The sequence below is a fragment of the Typha latifolia genome, chromosome 1 (genome assembly GCF_019914945.1).
Source record: "Typha latifolia isolate L0001 chromosome 1, TyphaL0001v2, whole genome shotgun sequence".
Lineage (NCBI taxonomy): Eukaryota > Viridiplantae > Streptophyta > Magnoliopsida > Poales > Typhaceae > Typha > Typha latifolia.
Window position 1 is genome coordinate 21,131,608 of NC_133086.1, and position 18,689 is coordinate 21,150,296.

Sequence of the window (18,689 nt, forward strand, 5' to 3'; positions counted from 1 at the left end):
CAATCATCCCAACATTCACAGCGACACTTAAACACCACTAAACATCACATGCCGTTGCGCTATCGAGCTGTTTCTCCGAGCTAACCGTATTACTGAACTATTAACCAAATTGAACCAAGTCACCAAATCACCGAATAATTTTTCTACAATATTATTTAGAATTGAAGTCAAACTCATAACATCCTTAATAATAATAAAAAGTTACCTATTAATATAGTGCTTGTGGTTACCGACAAGAAAATGGATTCTCTACAACCCTCGCGGCAGAAAGTTGTGCAGTTGGGTTATTTAAAAGCCCATAATTGGGTGTTAAATCATACACAATTGTAGTCTGGAGAGAACTTAAAAAATAATTTTAACTGATTGTTGGCTTACACATAATAGTAGTAAAATCTGGAATTTGATTTCCCAAAATGACGAGTGCAATCATAAATATAACACTTATCTCAAAATATTTAGAATTACAGAGCTCTCTCTTTGATGTTACCTAATCTGCACTATGGGTAAACGAGTGAGGTACAAGACTAACATTCTACTATAAATATGGGATGCTTGAATCCCAAATTATAAGAAAAACAATATTTTTTTTTAATTTTATTTTTTTTGTTGAAAGAATACAGGGCTCTCACACATTGAGATGTCACCGGGAGAGGAGCCCCATAATATTACCGGGAGAAAATGAATAGTATTACTTCATGTCAGTTGCCAAAGCCAAATGGTGATTGTCTCCTACTGCCGCCCTCTCCGTACTGTTCATTCCATTTCCTTAGTTCGTTCATGCTAGTTGCGTCATAAGCAACCGAAGCACCCACCTTGATGTATCAGAATGAAGTTAGGAAAAATTATTAAGATTTGAAGCCACTGGATTAAAAATATTCTTGATATTGTATACCTTGGCTTTTGCTTGAATAAAGTCATCCAATCTAAGGGATCTTAATGAAGGTTGTGAACTAGTTACACCTCCCTGAACAATGAAACCATACCCAAGTCAGGATTCCAGAGTTCCAGAAAGAAGGAAAACAAATAAAATTATGAAAGAGTTTCAATAAAGCTGTGTAGCTGAGCTGATATATTTAAAGAAAAAGAACATAAATAAATTGGATGTGACCTAAAGAGATGCCCTTACCTTCTCTCCCTCTAAGAGTTCTTGAACAGGCCTATATGCAGCTGCAATGCACAGGTTCTGCATGGAAGAGGAGTAAGAATGAACGATAAGACACCTATCATATCATAAAAATACCTTACAAGAAGAAAATGAATAATGTTACCTTCAAATCACTTCCTGAATATCCTTCCGTGGCATTGGCAAGTTCATCGTATCTAAAATCTGGTTCAAGGTTTTCTTGGGAGAGGAAGATCCTTAGGATTTTCACTCGATTTTCCGCATCAGGAAGATCCACATAAATCCTACATATAGATATATAAATTTAATAGGGTAGAACATGAGGGCAAGAAGTATAATTATGTACAGTACTACAGTGGGCTTCTATGATGTTACCGTCTAGGCAAGCGGCGTATTACAGCATCATCAAGATCAAATGGACGATTCGTGGCAGCAAGAATAAGGATCCTTTGGCTATCCTTGGACCTTAGTCCATCCCAAGCTGCCATAAATTCATTTCGCATTCGTCTTGTTGCTTCATGCTCAAAAGCACCACCTCGAGCACCAAGTAGACTGTCAACCTACCACAACAATGTAATTGCTTAAGATCAGATGATTCAACAGATCATCATCAAACAAAAGGAATAAAGCAACATCAGGACAACACAAGGACATCCATTAAGAAATTTAGTAGGGACAAAGCCGAATGAAAGAAATCACTTTAAAGTAGATTAGCTTGCTACCTCATCAACAAATATTACAACAGGGGCTAGCCTGCTAGCAAAGGAAAAAAGAGCCTTGGTAAGCTTCTCGGCATCTCCAAACCACTGTTCAATATAAATAGCAGAAGTAAGATATACAATCATACGGAAAAAAAACCTAACGACAATTCGCATGTAATGCGGCTTCTTGAAGACAACAAAAATTAACTGGAAGTTCCATGCTATTATCATACCACAGGTCATTAATTTTTTTTATCAGATGTCTCCAGAGAGACTAGTACAAGTCCTTGATGAGTAACTGATATCCAAAAAATATTTCAGTTTGGCACAACTCAGTTTGCCATTATTATTTTCCCAGCATGAAAACGACAAAGCTGAATCAATGTTAGAGGATACATGGTAGAACAGTGACTGACTGGGAAAATATGGATAGCATACTTGAACCTTAATAGGAAAATTCTAAATCTATGTAGGATAAAGCACATAAAGTTGGTCAGAGGGTTTAACCCGTACACATGCCACCAGCCATCCTACCTTTGATGTAAGAGTCGAACCAGTTATGCTAATAAAGTTTGCTCCAGCTTCAGTTGCAAGTGCTTTGGCAAGAAGTGTTTTTCCAGTTCCAGGAGGCCCGAACAGTAAAATTCCTTTGCAAGGCTGAAAGAAGTTTCAATAGTAAGTCAAGTAGAAATGGTGTTCATACAACAATTAAGATAGGCACAAAGCTACAATCCAAAAGCCACTGGAAAAGCAAAAACATAAAGATGTGTCATTGCAAGTGCGTAGAAAATCCACAAAAATAAAAAAAAAGCCACTACATAAATGTCACAAAAGCATCAGGACCCAAAATAAGTCAGCTATTTGTGGCCTCAGCTCAAGGAGCCGTACACTCTAGGTGTGTAATAGTTCTTTAATTTCACCTAGTCCTAGTGTCTAGTGACAGTTTCATGAGTGTAGAAGATTCTGTTGGCCACTATGTTTCATCAATAACAGCATCAATATACTGGAGGGGAGGATAGTCTTATCAATAATAGACCTATAGTCTTCAGCAAGGACAAGCAATCTCAAGAAAAGAACAATTTTCACTTCTGCAAGTAAACAGTTGCTACTCTTTAGTATCCATCTACTTGCAAAACGTAATTTGCAATCTTCTGAGTACTTTTAGCCTCCTCATTCTCCAGTATGTAGAATGGATTTATGTTCATCAATTTCAACTTTCAACAGACACTGGCTATATTACAATGGTACATTTCTCCCAAGCTCTGGTGTAACAATTAATTCTATATACATACAGTAGTAAGAAACTAGTCCACCCAAGAGGCAAAGTGTTATGGTTCATTACCCTTAATAGATTGCCATGTGAGAAAAGCTCCGGCCTCCTCATAGGAAGTGTGACAAGTTCCTCTAGTGTCTTCTTCACATCCTCGAGAGCACCGATATCATCAAACTTCACTCCTATTTCTTCAGAAGGAACCACAGCTGAAATGAAGTTGCTCTCAAACTCATCTTTAGCAAGACTCTGCAGTAAAGGTGTGGCTAATTTAAGGAAGATGAATTATTAAAGCCTTTGCCACTTACAAAACTTTAAAGACAAATCCAAAGGCAAGCAACCTTTAGACTTTGCGCAGATCTTCTGGAAGTTATTTCCTGTTCCCTCAGCCTTGCAATGGCTATATCCAGACTTTACAGAAAGATAAGACAAGTTTAGATTACATGACAAGATCCTAATCTGAGAAGAACGTCTGTTGTGGGAACTTTTACCTTTCACGGGGAATCATTAGCTTATTACCCTTTATAGAGGGGCAGTTAACAGCAGAGAGATAGTGATTCCTAGCCCATCCAACAACTTTCTCAGCTTCTGTGGAAATGAAATCACCGAGAGAGAAAAAAAAAACACAGTGGAATAAGAAATTAACCAGTCCAAAATTAACTTCATGCCATCCACTTATTATTAAATCTTAGAACTATCATGACAAGTTAAAAACAAACCAAAAGAATAAAGTTTGTGTGCATCACATTCACATTAGCACATGAACAGGAGATGGTTAGGCAGATACATATCAGTGGCATATTCAGTACGATCCCAAGATTGCTAATGTTATAGCCTTCAAAAGAAGACTGGCAGATTGGTTTTTCTGCTCAAGTCGATGTGTAATTTATAGAGGCAGTAAAAAACTTCGAATGCACCTTTATGAGCAATAGCTCCTTTATCTATATCCTACAATATCAAAATAAGAGGAACAAATACATTGCAGATTACCACCACAATTATGTTCCATATAATCATGTCTGATAGTCTTGTGGATGCATCATAGTAAATCTAAGTTTTCCACTTGTTCAAATCAGCATCATCAACTTTGCGATGGATCTTGTTAATGAGGATACACCTTCAATATGGTGGTAGCGGTTAGCCTTGTTCCTGCATAAGTGCAAACTAAACAATGTTCGGAATAAGGTTAAGGTCAGGCTTCCTGGTTAGGGACTGACCTATTTTACAACCAAATTTTGGACTACCACCAGGTCATGCAACTACTACTTTAAGGAATATCCTCTACTTGAGCACCACTAATAAGTTCTTGATGGTCAGGGAATCCTAAAAGGATAGTTCCAAGATAGAACCTTGATAAACCTCCCTATCCAAGACATTAAAAAAGTCTCTGGAGGATCTGATTGATCAAATTATCTTATCACACAGGGGAATCGCTCAACCGCCTTAAACCCCATTAAATTGCAGAGGTATGCCAATATCCAAACCAAATATTTTCTTCCTTGTGAATCTTATGGAGCCTCATACAACTGTTCAAAAGAACCTTCATGAAAGAAAATTTGTCCACCGTATTATTTAAAAGAGACATATAATTAAAGTACTATGTGAAATTCAATTGTGGTTTCTAGATGTTTCCAAGTGCTGAATCCTTCTGATCCTCACAAGTTACAATGTTTAGAACAGTGAGTAGTGACTACTAAACAAATCCCATAAACATATTCGTGTTATTCTGCTGCAAGAAGCAAGTATGAAACAGTTTAACTTACTTTGTCTTGTCAAGATAATACTATCAGAGTTAACTTGTATAAGCTCCATGCATGACAGTTCATTCTCTTCGAGCACCTATAATACCACAAAAAGAAATGAAGTTGACAGGTGAAAGAGATGCAAATGCAGAAAAGACAAAAATTTACACATGAGATGCAAAGCAAATGATATGAGGAATATCTATCTTGAGTTAGCATTAATTAATTACCTTTTGCAGTTCTATGAGGTTACTCCTTGAAATTATAATTTGTTGGTCGTCTTCTATCTGTTTATTGAAAATTCTTAGTTGTTCCTCTTCCTGCAAATAAAAGAAGCAATTCAGGATACAAGCAAAAGGCTTACGGTACAATACATTAGCTCATCTTATGCAATTACAACATAGCAAGATTATTGTCAATAAATGGGAGATAGTTGCTTAAGATGCTTTGGACATTTAAGAAAACAAAGTCGACAGTCATTGTAATCCTTGTCAGATTTATGTATCATGTATCTGTTTTAAAGCACATTATCCACTGCCAAAAAGAGAGGCATCTATTTGTTGGCCTTGATGTAATCATCTGATAAAAAATCCAAACTTAGTCACTACAATCACAAAAACAACCATACAAACATGCACTATTAAATAAAGTCATTTTAGACAACATATTTGTAGCTAACAAAATTTGACAGTGAAACCATCGGGATCTTTTATTAGACATATCGTTGCAAATTGCAACATATTCACATTTTATACAAGAATTCTTACATTTCCGCAAGTAAGAAAATCAAAAAAAGTGTAAAGGAATATTGAAGAAAAAAACTGTGCAGATCTTCTATCAGACAGCATAACAGTTTTAGTGGATCTAGATAGATACTTATGCTGATGCTACTTTGCATTGTCTCTCTCATGAAAGTTTTAAGATGCAACACTTATCAAAATCATATGGCAATATCTACATCAAAATTCATTGGAATAAGTCTTCATCAAAGAAACAGTTGAGGAACTATGAGAAGTTGTGTTGAGATCATAAATTTGCAAAATTCTTAAGGAACTCTGTAGGTTATTTACTTGCTACAAATTACTGAAGCCAACAAAAGACCCAACTGCACTTGAAATGGATATACTCAATAAGCACTTACCAAGCCAGACAACAGGATAATCAAGAATACTTAAACAGAAAATAAAAAAATAAGATGCAAGAGTATAACAGGATAATTTTTCATGTTTAGCAAAAGAAGAGAGGGATCAAATTCCGTATTGCATTAATATATACCTTTGGGAGTTGAATAGACAGTGTATTCCTAAAGAGTTTGTGTATGTCATTAGCTTTTGAAGATTTAGCTTTTCGTAATCCCTCTGTTAATTGCTTTAATGGCAGAGGCTGCAAATATAAGTCCAAATTCTCAGTTAATTATAAAAAATGATACTTTAAGCATGTCAAAGGGATAAAACAGATAAAATATCATTAGAATACTTGGCAAAGGAATAAAGCAAATGCAGCTAGCAAACTAGTTACCGATGATTCAGCATATAAAGTTTCGATTCAACATATAAATTTTTAAGTAGAGGTGTAAACGAGCCAAGCTTGAGCGAGCAAGGGTTAGCTCGGCTCGGCTTGAAATTAATATAACTTTGGCTCAAGCTCAAGACAAGCTCAATTATACAAGCTCGGCTTGGCTCGGCTTGCCGAAATATCAAGCCAGCCTAACCAGCTTGATCCAAAAAACTAATAACTCGGTTAGGCTAATCCACCAAAGTCAATTTAATGCATTTAGAGGGAAAGATAGCTATAAAGGCATATGTACCCTATTGATTTTCCAATATGGGACTAAACAACTAAAGATTCTCCATTGAAAAAATAACAAATAAATAGAGTATACTACGGAATTTAACCTAGGTTAGTTATCTTAAAATAAATTCCTTAACCAATTGTGCTACATAAAACTTACATATCTATTTTTGTCTATATATATATATATAATATTATCTCACATATTATATATCAAGCCTATTCGAGTTGAGCTCGAGCGAGCTGACTCTATCTCAGCTCGGCTCAATTAAATTTTCACAAGCCCAAAAACCCCCATTTGGCTTGAGCTCTAAATGAGCTGAGCTCATGAGCCAGCAAGCTTTTTTGACAGCTCTAGTTTTAAGACTACTGGTTTCTAGCTAAACTACCAGCAGTGCAAGAAATTAAAGTAAATGAGATGGAAGCAACAATATGTAAAATCTATTTTCCTTCACAATTGAAGAGGACCTACATATGAGCGACTTTAGAAGTTAAAAAAGTGGGTCTGATCAACAAGAAAACACATAGTAAACTGTTCTTATCAGATCAAATTGCATCAGAACTTGCTAGGCAGAGAAAAATATTTAACTGCATTAAAACTCATTACTGAATGCAGTACCTGGTTACATTCTAATGCAAAACATGGGATAAGGCTCAACTGTCCAGATCATGCAAATGACATGAGTGAGTTGCAGCCTCAAAAAGTATGTAATGGAATTCGAGCAAGTGTTTAACGAACCTTCAGACCTTAGATATGCTTTTGGTTCCTCCCCCTTTTTCCTAGTCTAACATAGGCTACTGTCAACAATAAAGTGGAGATTAATCCTTCCCTAACAGGCCCAAAATGGCTCAAATATGCAATCTAGGCACAAGCAAGAGAAAGTACATAAACCCTTTAATAGGCATCACAATGATTGTTCATGGATGGACTTGGTGAAATCTATAAATCTGGAACACTTCCAATTTCTAATGGACTCCAAAGATTATCCATGAGAAAGATGCAGAAATGGGAAGAACTAGTAGGGAAAGGTGGCACTCCGCAGCTTTATTTTCGAATAAGTTCTTACGGTAAACTAAAGCAGCTTTGAAATGCATCAGCGTTCTATAAATTCCAGATATGTTGTGACGGGCTACTTCTCCTTAACTTCAACTCTCAAATTCTTTATCTAATTCTATGCTTCCTCTCTTTCACAAGTATCATTTTCCTTCCTCGCCTCTTTCTCCAAGTTCTCTTCATTGAACATGGAAAATTTTGTCTCTAAGATATTATTTCATTTTTCAAAATGTAGGAATGGGTGCTAACTATTAGGTATACGTTCTAGGTGCAATGACAGAGAATGACAGAGGAGATACAAAAAATTATGGATTGAAGTTCTTGGAAAAGAATAAGATATATAAAGGGAAACAAGGAGCCAAAAAGCAAAACCATTATCTTTTTAGATGGTCGGGCCCTTAAAATTTTTAATATGCCATTAACTTTCAGTGGGAAGCAATTACCAGCCGAGCCACACGACCAAGATGCGGGAGCACCATCGTCTGTCAAAGTAATATTCACAAGGGAATAGTCAGCACAAACTATGACATGTTGTATATTTAAGCACTTTCAAATCAAAATTATCTTACAATCTTCTCCTTCTCCTTAGCCCCTGTCGCCACTATGTTCTGTCCAGAAATTAAAAGAACAGGTCCTGGAAGTTGGTCAAACATTTTATCCACCTTACAGATAAACTCTTTCATATTTGATTTAGGAGCTGCTCTTGATAACCACTCGGAACTGTCTGGGAAGTAGACAATAACTGGTTGTAAAGATGGCAAAACCTGTGATGAAGAGGTGAGCAGGAAAACAAATATTAGAAGAAAATATTAAATTAAGTGAAAGAGGCAATCACAATTACAGATATCACAATGTACAGGCGCATAATCTAAGGACAACTCAAAATAAAATAACAATCTTATCCTAAAATTGTCCAAATAGAACAGACAGCAGCATGGTTGAGAATACCACCTCACAAAGTGCCTCCATTGCAATGTACCAATCTTCTACCTCAGTATCAAAATCGTGCACAATATCCTGAACTAGAAAATAAGAGAAGCTAAGTTTTAAATGAATCATTGTGCTATAGATATGATTAGTGATTTGATCAAAATAGTAAGCAAAACTATCTAGCAATCGTATAACTAAAACATATAAAGAGAATATAGAAATTCAATAGAAGGATAAAAGTACTACGAGAATTCTTTAAAAGTACCCAAGCAAGTCAAATCAACAATAGAACTCTTATATTTCTCAAAAGACAATCATGATGGAGTTCTTTTAGTTTGGTTCTCATATTAGTGACTTGGGAACAAAGACATATGCAGAGTTGCATCCCCCATAGAATCTTATCTGGAGGCACCCTTTAACAGTTTTTCCCAAGTTGAATGAGCCTAAACTGTGATGAACAAATTTAATTCATCCAATATCTGGAGGCACCCTTTGATAAAGGTTGAACAAAGACATCAGCAAAGAACCTTTCAAGTACCCTTGAGGCCTTCACATTAAAAGATACTTGTTTTTTACTGACTTGGTAGGAAAACTAATTCTCATGGATCAGTAAGACTTAATAAATATAACATCCATTCAGTGCAAGCTTCCTGCCATTGAAACCTTTTCCAAACCATTGAGGAAGCATTTTTGAAAGATCCCAGATAGTCTACATCTTTCTCTAGTGATCAACAAAATGAATTTAGAGAAAATACCTAAGGGCTATGACTTATAAGCATGATAACTGAACATTGGAGAGACTGTTACTTTGCAATCTATTAGTAGCCATAAAAGGCTTGATATAGAAGCATACTGTCAATCCAGTAAATAGATGGTTTCGCCTTTTCTTCCTTGATTTTCTCATCGCCACGTCCTTCCTCCACCTTGTTCTCGAGATTGTCAAAAATGACAGCTACTTGTTCCCCATTGATCTCATATACTTCACCACGTTGCCCTTTAGACAGAGGCCTGCAAATTCAATTGATTCAAACTTGAAAGGACGACAAAAAGGTTAAATCTAAGTGTAACTTCTAAAAGATAAAATGGATTGTGAAGGTAAAATATAGCTATATAAGATCAAGAAAAGAAATATCAATCATACAAAGGAAGGCAGACTGTAATCAAAATAACTTTCAATTCTTCTTTCTTTTTTTCTTTTTTTCCTTTTTTCTGATTTCCTTTTCTTTTTAAGGGCTCCCATCAGGGCAACGCAAATCAACCTTTTGAGACGCTAAGAAACCCAAACTATGTGTGACAATAAGAAAATATAATGCCCACAGATATACCTATCAATATACACATGTAATTAGTCCAATGCAAAAATTTAAAGCATATCTATAAAGCACTAAAGACACGGTAGACAGCAATGGAGCCTTGAGGCCCTGACACCACAAACGAGTCATAAAACTGTGAAATTCGACAGATACCAAAGACATGTGTGCCTCCATGAGATCTTATACTGTACAGAATGAGGGGAGCCCTCATCGAAGAAGGAAACTATTAAAAAACACTCATCAATGGGACAGCGACTAGTTTTTTTTTTCAAGAGACCATACTATGAAATATTTTTCCTGCTCCAATACAGTAACTTTAGTGACTTAACCAAGAAAAATCTACCATTGCAGCAGAAAATTGCATGACTTAAACCAAAGTATGCCAATGGATGTTAACCCAAAAGAAATAGGGAAAAGCTTCTTGTATAACAAGCAGGATACCTAACAAATGGTAAGCAACTGAAATTTCCTATTGCTTTTAACTAGAGTACTTACACCACCTTAAATAAATTTTAAAAAAATGAAAAACACTAAAAAAATATATTAAAAAAAGAATCATGTATACATAATATTGCATTTTCTAGTCCAGTTTTTCACATGTAGTTCCATCAGATATATCTTGGACCAATTTTCAAATTCAGCTTTCATTGATGAACCAACCCACATTTATGGAAAACATATTAAAAGGACAGGACCACTACAAATTCATGTCGTGATCCTGAAACCATAATTTTACAATTTTTTGTAGCCGAAGAGGGTATGCTTTGTGCATTAATATTCATTATCATCATTCACAAACAAGTATAAAACTTATAGCATCTTCGATGAAAAGGAATTTGGAGAAGAGAAGCACAACATCCTGATTTGAAACTGAAAACATGATATACAGATTTGGAAGTGGTTGCCAAAAAATGACACAATTCAAGGAACATCTTCCTACTATAGAAGCCAGATCAACAGTCAATAGAACAATTATCCTATGCTATATAGGAAGACTTACCCACCCACCTGCCACTAATAGAAGTAAAGGCATTTGTTGAACCATCAGAAGTTGGTATTTTCCCCAATATGATCCTGTGATACAATATATGTGAACAATCAGGACTGAATAAATATGAAGCTCAATGAGTTGTGCTAAATATCAAAAGAGTGCTGACTTTCAACGTAACAAAAATAAGAGTGCAAAAATTACATCACAAGTTCAAAACCACACATGATACAGTTCAAAACCAGATGATGCATCACTGAGATAAGTTGCAAATATATTAATTCAATATCCAACCATAATAAGATCAATCCTGAAAACCCTTGGAATTCTTAGCAATATCATGAAATCATATAAGAAGTGAGCTAATAAAATTTATAAAATGAACTAATAAAAATTTATAAAACCCTCTCTTGCTGAAACTAGAGGAAGAACCGAAGAATTTCTTTCTTAATTTTAATACTAGACATATATATATCTCCTTTCAACCCATGCACAACCTTTCTCAAACATGACACTCTATAAGCTGTTGTGCCAGAAGGTAGGAATATCGAGCCATACGACGATTAATCCAGGAATTAGTAAGGAGCAAAAGAAAATAAAAAAACCAATGGCAAGAAATGGTTGATGAAAGCACAAAACGTATTTGAAGATTCTAATAAACTTTTATTAAGTTCTGACTTTCACATAATTTAATATGTTCAAATAGCAAGCTTTTCTCACAGTACCAATCATAAGTCCAGGTCAATATGCCTCCATATTGACCCATCTGACCCCCACAATTGGTACCAAACTTGACTGAACAACTTCAGGCACCAGAAGGTTCTGGTACCTAAAATCTAGAGCTGTTGGTAGTTGGATAGAGTTATCTTATTAAGCAAAAGCAGAAGAAAAGGAACAAACTTCAGCTCTGAAGCAGAAATAATTGCTGAAGTCAAATCTTACAATTTTAAATTCTAAAACATTTCGCTAAGAAAAAATACATATCCACCACACATACATGCACACACACTGATATATGTACATATATATGTACCTAAGCCATCTAGCTCAAAAAATGTCTACCTGAAGGGTGTAAACACTTCAATTATGTTCTAGCTATTCACAAAGTCAACTATTAATCTATGGGATAACTGCAAAATGATGTGCCAAAATGACTTTACCATTCTATTTAAAATTTAAGGAATCTCAACAGAGGAAAAAAATATCTAAATGATAGTAAAAGGAGATGATTCACTCGGCAGAACATCAATAATGCATGTAAGCCAGCAAGCCTAACATAACACATGAGTTCTAAGATGTTCAACCTTTATAATGCAAATAAAAAATATACCGACTGTGATATGCTTAATGGGCATCTGAAATCTGCACTTCTTAGATTGTCAAGGTGGCCCATGACTGACACTAAGAGAACACATACAGTCTATGAGGATACTAAGAAATCTATCATATAAGAGATATTCAAAAACATAAATATATCATTCAACATGGTTGTAACTTATAAGTTTGCTGATTATGCATTCATAAAAAAGTACCCATACACATTAACCTGAAATGAAAGGTTTAAGGTCAAAATGCTTTAACACTATAAATATGAAGATACAATAGAGCCACTACTCACAAATAACTGGAATTACTAAATAGTTCGTCAACTTTCTGCGTGTAAGATGACAAGTAGAATACCTGTGATCAACTTCAACATGCACAGAAGTCCCAATGTACTTCACCCTATCCCCTGATGCAACAAAGGAACTGCCTAAGCATGCATTCTGAAGATATAGGTATTTAGAAGTAAGAATTTTCAGAGGTCTCTTTCAACTCAAAATAAAATAAAATAAAAGGAGTTCCATCCAAAGCAGAAATCATTAAGCATATTATCTTAATACTGCATAAGAAGTGCAGCAAAGTGAGTTGAAGGTAATGTCACCATCTTTCAGTACCCAAAAATGTAAATCAGAGTAACACGATATATGATACTTTAGGCTAGAACTCTTTGACCCAGATTGTTAAACTAGAGCAAGAATAGGGTCTTTAAGAGTGAAGATTTCATATAACTCAAGGTTAAAGAATGCCTACTGCTTAGAATTAATTGTTAGGGAGATACAAGAGGAAAGTACAAAGATTTCAACAGATAATTGCTGTTTTCTTTACTTAATAGTGTAATTGAAGTAGATATAAGTTCTTGCAGTAATAAGGATTAAGCATCCAATTTTGCCACTGGAGAACATCTTATAAAGAATAAGAGCTATCCATTTTCGTCCTATAAAATGAATTAAATTTGCTTTCTTTCCTACTACAAATGTTGGATGTTTACCAATATTTCACCCATCTGGGATTTCTAGATTTTCACCAATTGATTCATTTTGCCAAATGTTCTGTCGTTCAGTCTGACATAAGCACTTACAGTAATAAGGATTAAGCAATCCAATTTTGCCCACAGGTGAACATCGCATAAAGAATAAGAGCAATTCAATTTTTATTAATAAAATGAATTAAATTACTTTCTTTCTACTACAATGTTGGATTTTACTATTCCACTCATCTGAAATTTATAGATTTGTGGAGAAAAACTCACCAATTTGTTTCACCAAATGTTCTGTAGTTTAGTATAACTTACTATAATTGCAGCATATGGAGCGATAAGACATTTGGGATTTGACATATATAAGACCATAGAAAGGGGACGGCAAAAGCATCATCATTTAATTCACATAAATAAATTTCTAATCCAATTTGAGAAAAGAGTAATGAGCAATTAATTTTCTTCTCTTTTCCAAATTTCATAGAAATTGGAACTAACTTTAGAAAATTCGTTAAAGAAGGAACATTGATAGAATGACTTACATGCTTTCCTTCAATTGGTCAAATTTCTAATTTTTTTATCTTTTCGCTTAATATTTGAGGGAATCATTTTACTTATCAAGGTAGCACACTAAAATTTGAATGAACGGGCTTAGTAGGCTCAGTTGGCTCGTAGGAAAATATTTTACTAATTCTATCTAATCAAAATGAAGCAATGGACATTAAGTTTTGAAGCAAACTGGTTACTTCTTTGGTAACACTGGGAAAATAGTTATAGTGTTTTGTTAGTTCTACCTAACCAGAATAAGATAATAGGCATTTTTTGAACAAAAGTGAAAAAAAAAAACATGAAAGGCCCAACCAACAACAGGGGCATGTCTCTATTCTGGCATCTTGATTAGGGTTTCTAATATGTCAAGCTTCTAAGCATCTCCATCTCAAATAATGTTATGACTTCTATTTATTTGATTTAAAACAGAGGATTTGTTTCATGAGAATATGCATTTCCTCTTCATTCACAACTAAAGAAATAAATACATAAAACAAGAACGTCTTGAATTGTCCATATAGTACAAAAGAATTATCTAGAGAGAAGTGCAAGAATCTTTACCCTTTTTCAGAGGTCTTTTAGATTCTTCTGTCGAAACAACAGTCTCTGACTTTTCTGATGTTGAGGTACTCTCAGCTTCTCCAGCGACTCTCTAAAGCATATTATAACCAAGGAAATTACATCAACAGACAACATTAGCACATGACACTGAAGCAATCTATCACTCGGTCATGCAATAACACAAAAACAACACATGTATATGGTTGCTAGACAACAAAAGGTCAATAACAAATTAACCAAAGTCGAAGATAATTAAGTATCAATATCATGTATGATTACTATATTTCGCATGTATGTTGATATTCATTAATTTAAGGACTAAAGTTACTACTTTTGAGCGCTCATCAAATAATAATATCTTTTCATAGAAAAAGTAACAAGCATGATTGGTTTGTACTTATATATAGGGGGTGTTTAGTTGCTAGAAAGCAAGGGAAGAAAGTAGTCACTTCCAGAAATTTTTCTATTTCAATAAAGTGATTAACTTCAATAAAGTGACTTCCTTACCTACTAAAAATAGTTTCACTTTTTTCATTTTGACTTTCTTCTTTAAAATGAGAGCCACTTCATTTAAGTCAATCACTTTATTAAACTCCACTTTCTAACAATCAGAAACACCCATAAGAGAATTGGAAAGTAATTCAACAAGACTCCTAATGACTAGTAGAATCTCCAATTCATGTCATTCTTTTTCCATGTCCCATAATAATGGGAATGATTCAGATGTCACACTCTGTATGAAAGATTAAATACATCCTGCTCTACTCATTTTTGCAAACATTCCATTGTTGTTTTTGAATTAACTTAGGATATACCTCCTGACCAGAAGTAAAGATCTAACCTGAATATTTCACTAACCCAGACAAGAAACACTTAGTGGTTGCTTATGAGCTTGAGCTCATATGACCCTATGGAGGAATCTATCATAATAACAGTTGATGATACACCAAGTCATGACTTGTTGTTCAAGCCTTGTTGACAAATGTTACGGGCTACTATTAAATTAGTTGAACACAACTGAAATCAAACTCTATCACAGCATCACATTGAAAGTCAATAAGCAAGATCACTCCAATCCAACATTAAATGCATGTCACGTATGGGTTTTACACCACTTATAAAGGTTTATGGCATGAAGAATTGAGTTAAAACGTAAAACCCAAATCAGCATAGGCACTACGAATACCATTTGAAATGACCACTGACACCAAGACACCAAGTACAATAACTTAACACATGCCTAAAACATGCCAATCAAGCAAAGAGAGGCAGAATCATTTGCTTGCAAAAGACACTTAAATGGAAGAGCAAGCTTCTTTCTTTCAGGCTGAACATCTCGTTATCTATCTTTGTAACATGCATGGGAATAATAAGAACTGAGAATGCAAGAAATGCTAACTTCCATAAAAAGGAAAAAATGACAGGATCATTCTTTCACCTTTCATGCATATTCCGTCCCTTGACCTTCAAATTAGAGTCAATATTTTGCATTTATACATTAATGGCCACGTTAATTCCACTTATTCCAGTAATCACTATTGATGCATAGACGCTTACCTGTGCAAATTCCTCAAGACTGCAGGGCACAAGCTTCTTCAGGGCCTGAGCTGATGCTTGTACAGCATCATCATCACTCTCACTAGATTTTGCTTCATTACTACTTGTCCATTCCTCATTATTTGCGTCATTCTCATCTTCAATCTCTGATTCTGATGTACATTCTTCATCTGATCCTGCATTTTCCTCATCAGACTCACATTCTGAGGAACATTCTTCTCCATAGTCCTGCGTCAAATAAGTATCAGGGTTTTTTCATTGATATGATAATCTAAAACCAAGTTGAAATATATATATAAAAGAAATGCTGCACTTACATATGGAGCTAAAACACTGCTATCAAGGACCAGTATAGGGACCTGTAAGTCTCGGGCAAGAGCTCTTACTAGTCTTTCTCGGTACAGCTCAGTTCCTTCAGACAGCAAGAACAATTTATTAAAAAAATTAAATAAAAATAAAAGGATTCAGAGACACTATCTGCATAAACTTTTTCCATACACAACCTGGCATACTCTGAAGCAATATCCTCCCTCCTGAGGAAACCAGCCGAGAACCATAAGATGATGTAAATTTTTTGTGTTTCAGGTGGGATGCAGCACATTCCACCAGTAAGTGTTTAGTGTGCTCACTTGTGGCAAAAAGAAATGGAATGAGTCACAATAAAGAGTGTTACAAGAAGCTACCACTGAACAATTTGGACATTATGACTTACTTAACATAATAAGGAAAACTATCCCATGAAGGCATGATCTTCTCCCATGGAACCACCCTCCGCAAAAATTCATTCTTGAACATCTCCCGCTTGGTCAAGAAAGGGGACTCTCGCTTTTTATTATCAGTGTACAACCTCTCACTGTTGAGCCAATCCTGTTGGTCTTGTTCCCCAAGACGTGCATGCTCATCAGAGTACCTCACACCAATTACAGCCTCCTCTTTTGTAGTCTTCCCTATACCAAAATTTGCAGTGTCTTTGGCAGGCACATGTTTTCCCTCGCTTGGATTAGCTCCATCACCTTTTGAGCAGTAAAATCTACAAGAACTATTGGGGTAACAAGCAGCATACCTCCTATAATTTCCTATGTCATGACTTGACGATCTAAAAACACCATCCTTCAAAGGTTTGTCTATATGAAAAACACTTCTGCTTGACGGCCTAGATGTACAACCAGACTGTACAAGTAAAAAATACAGATTCTGGCATCTGCACTTTAATCTCCTCGTATACATTGCAGCCTTCTGTTACCAGCAGCAAATCTTTATTTCATCCCAAAAGACTTCGTAACTAATTGGCGTCAAGATAGAGCATGCGACGAAGATTCAACGAGAAGAAACCAAAATTTCTGCAAGAAAAAACGATTCTTTTATCAGCATCTCTATGAAAACACAACCTGCAAGAAATTTGAAAATCCTCAGAAAGGTTTATCTTTAAAAGCATCACAAAACAGACAAATCTAGTTCAGGAACCGATCTGAAACCATATCATCAGCAAAGACTCCTCCTTTGGAAACAAAAAGAACTTGCCAACCCTAATGTAACAATCTATAGAGAAGGGAAGAACCTGTCGAGGGGTGCGCCTTTTTGCTTTGCGTCTTCTATCTTATTATGTTGTTGAACAGTGGAGGACAGGGTTCGAGAAGGAGTTGTTCTGCTACCTTCGTCCGGTAAACACAACCTTGCAAGAACTTTGAAAATTCTCAGAAAAGTTTAACCTTTAATCGCATCAAACAACGGATAACCTACTTCAAAAACCGATCGAAACTATGTCATTAGACAAGACTCCTCCTTCGAAAACAAAAGGAGAAAAGAATCTGGTAAACCCTAAGGCAACAATCCAGAGAGAAGGCAAGAACCTGTCGAGGTTCGTCCCTACGCGTTGCGCCGCTTCTTTCTCGTATTATTTTCTTCAAAGCGTAGACGAGGGATCGAGAGGGAATTTATTCTATCCCTCGTCCGGGTTTCCCGAGCAGCCGTAACTCTTGCTCAGCTCTTTAAGACCGGGTTGGACTTTATAACATATCACGCGGTGGGCCGCCCATACTACTAATTTATAGACAGATCTAAAGCCCAAAACCCGGCCCATTTACTACTCCGGCCCATCAAGAAATTTCAGATTATTAAAATAAATTTGATATTCCATTGGGTTGAGTCTATGAAAACTGGTTGCCATGGGTTAGTATGATTTTATTTAATGATGGCTGCAGATCGTGCCGACCACCGGCTACCACGGCACTTGCTGACCGTGTCGTAAAAGGAGGAGAGAAAAAAAGGTAAAGGGGTACTCACCTTCGTTGTTGTCGTCGTCCGAGCTCGCATCGGATGCTCTAGCCTGAAAGAGAAAGAAGATAAATAAAGAGAGATAGAGTTATCGGTTAAAAACTTAAATTACGAATCCTCCTCTCACGGGCTAAGGCACCTAATGTGAGCTCGAGTTACGGCGAAGGCAAGTCGATGATGGTAGTGGTAATCGGCAATGGATAGCTCGATGACGAGGTCAATAGCAAACAGTAAAACTATTACTATGGGTAGGTACTATGCGGCAAACCCATGTGCCGATACGTCATCGGCACGACCATCAATCATTTTAACTAGAAGAGAAAAATTACTCTAATTCGAGTTTTAAATGGGATTCATCTCTAATCTTTTAAAAAGGTTGCTATCTTTTCAAATCGATCTCAGTGAATTTTAATACTAAAATAAATGGCGCACGTGTGTAAATTAATTTTACAATAATTTTTTACCTCAAAAGTGTTTTAGGCTCGTCGAAGGTTCAAGTAAAAATCGAAACTTTTTATATATCCTAGTAATATTTTC

General features: G+C 35.6%; 1 protein-coding gene across 3 annotated transcripts; it reads right to left on the reverse strand.

The window, feature by feature from the left end:
- Positions 1-384: 384 nt before the first annotated feature.
- On the reverse strand, positions 385-17,856 carry LOC140797348 (uncharacterized). 3 transcript variants are annotated; one of them, XM_073150717.1, is made up of 26 exons: positions 17,729-17,856; positions 17,437-17,614; positions 16,591-17,218; positions 16,382-16,506; positions 16,196-16,290; positions 15,879-16,106; positions 14,322-14,412; positions 12,593-12,644; positions 10,933-10,998; positions 9,465-9,619; positions 8,633-8,703; positions 8,251-8,445; positions 8,125-8,163; positions 6,112-6,219; positions 5,067-5,156; positions 4,858-4,933; positions 3,586-3,682; positions 3,436-3,505; positions 3,167-3,343; positions 2,359-2,481; positions 1,846-1,929; positions 1,499-1,683; positions 1,269-1,407; positions 1,127-1,183; positions 893-964; positions 385-812 (listed from the first exon to the last, which is right to left on the reverse strand). In XM_073150717.1, exons 3-26 carry the CDS (start codon positions 17,103-17,105, stop codon positions 699-701), a joined length of 3,024 nt encoding a protein of 1,007 aa, XP_073006818.1. In that variant the 5' UTR covers positions 17,106-17,218; positions 17,437-17,614; positions 17,729-17,856; the 3' UTR covers positions 385-698. The 3 variants fall into 3 exon arrangements, with proteins under 3 accessions (XP_073006818.1, XP_073006826.1, XP_073006835.1); XM_073150725.1 differs by having other exon boundaries at positions 17,437-17,560; positions 17,729-17,847; XM_073150734.1 differs by having other exon boundaries at positions 17,437-17,550; positions 17,729-17,830.
- Between the last annotated feature and the right edge of the window lie 833 nt (positions 17,857-18,689).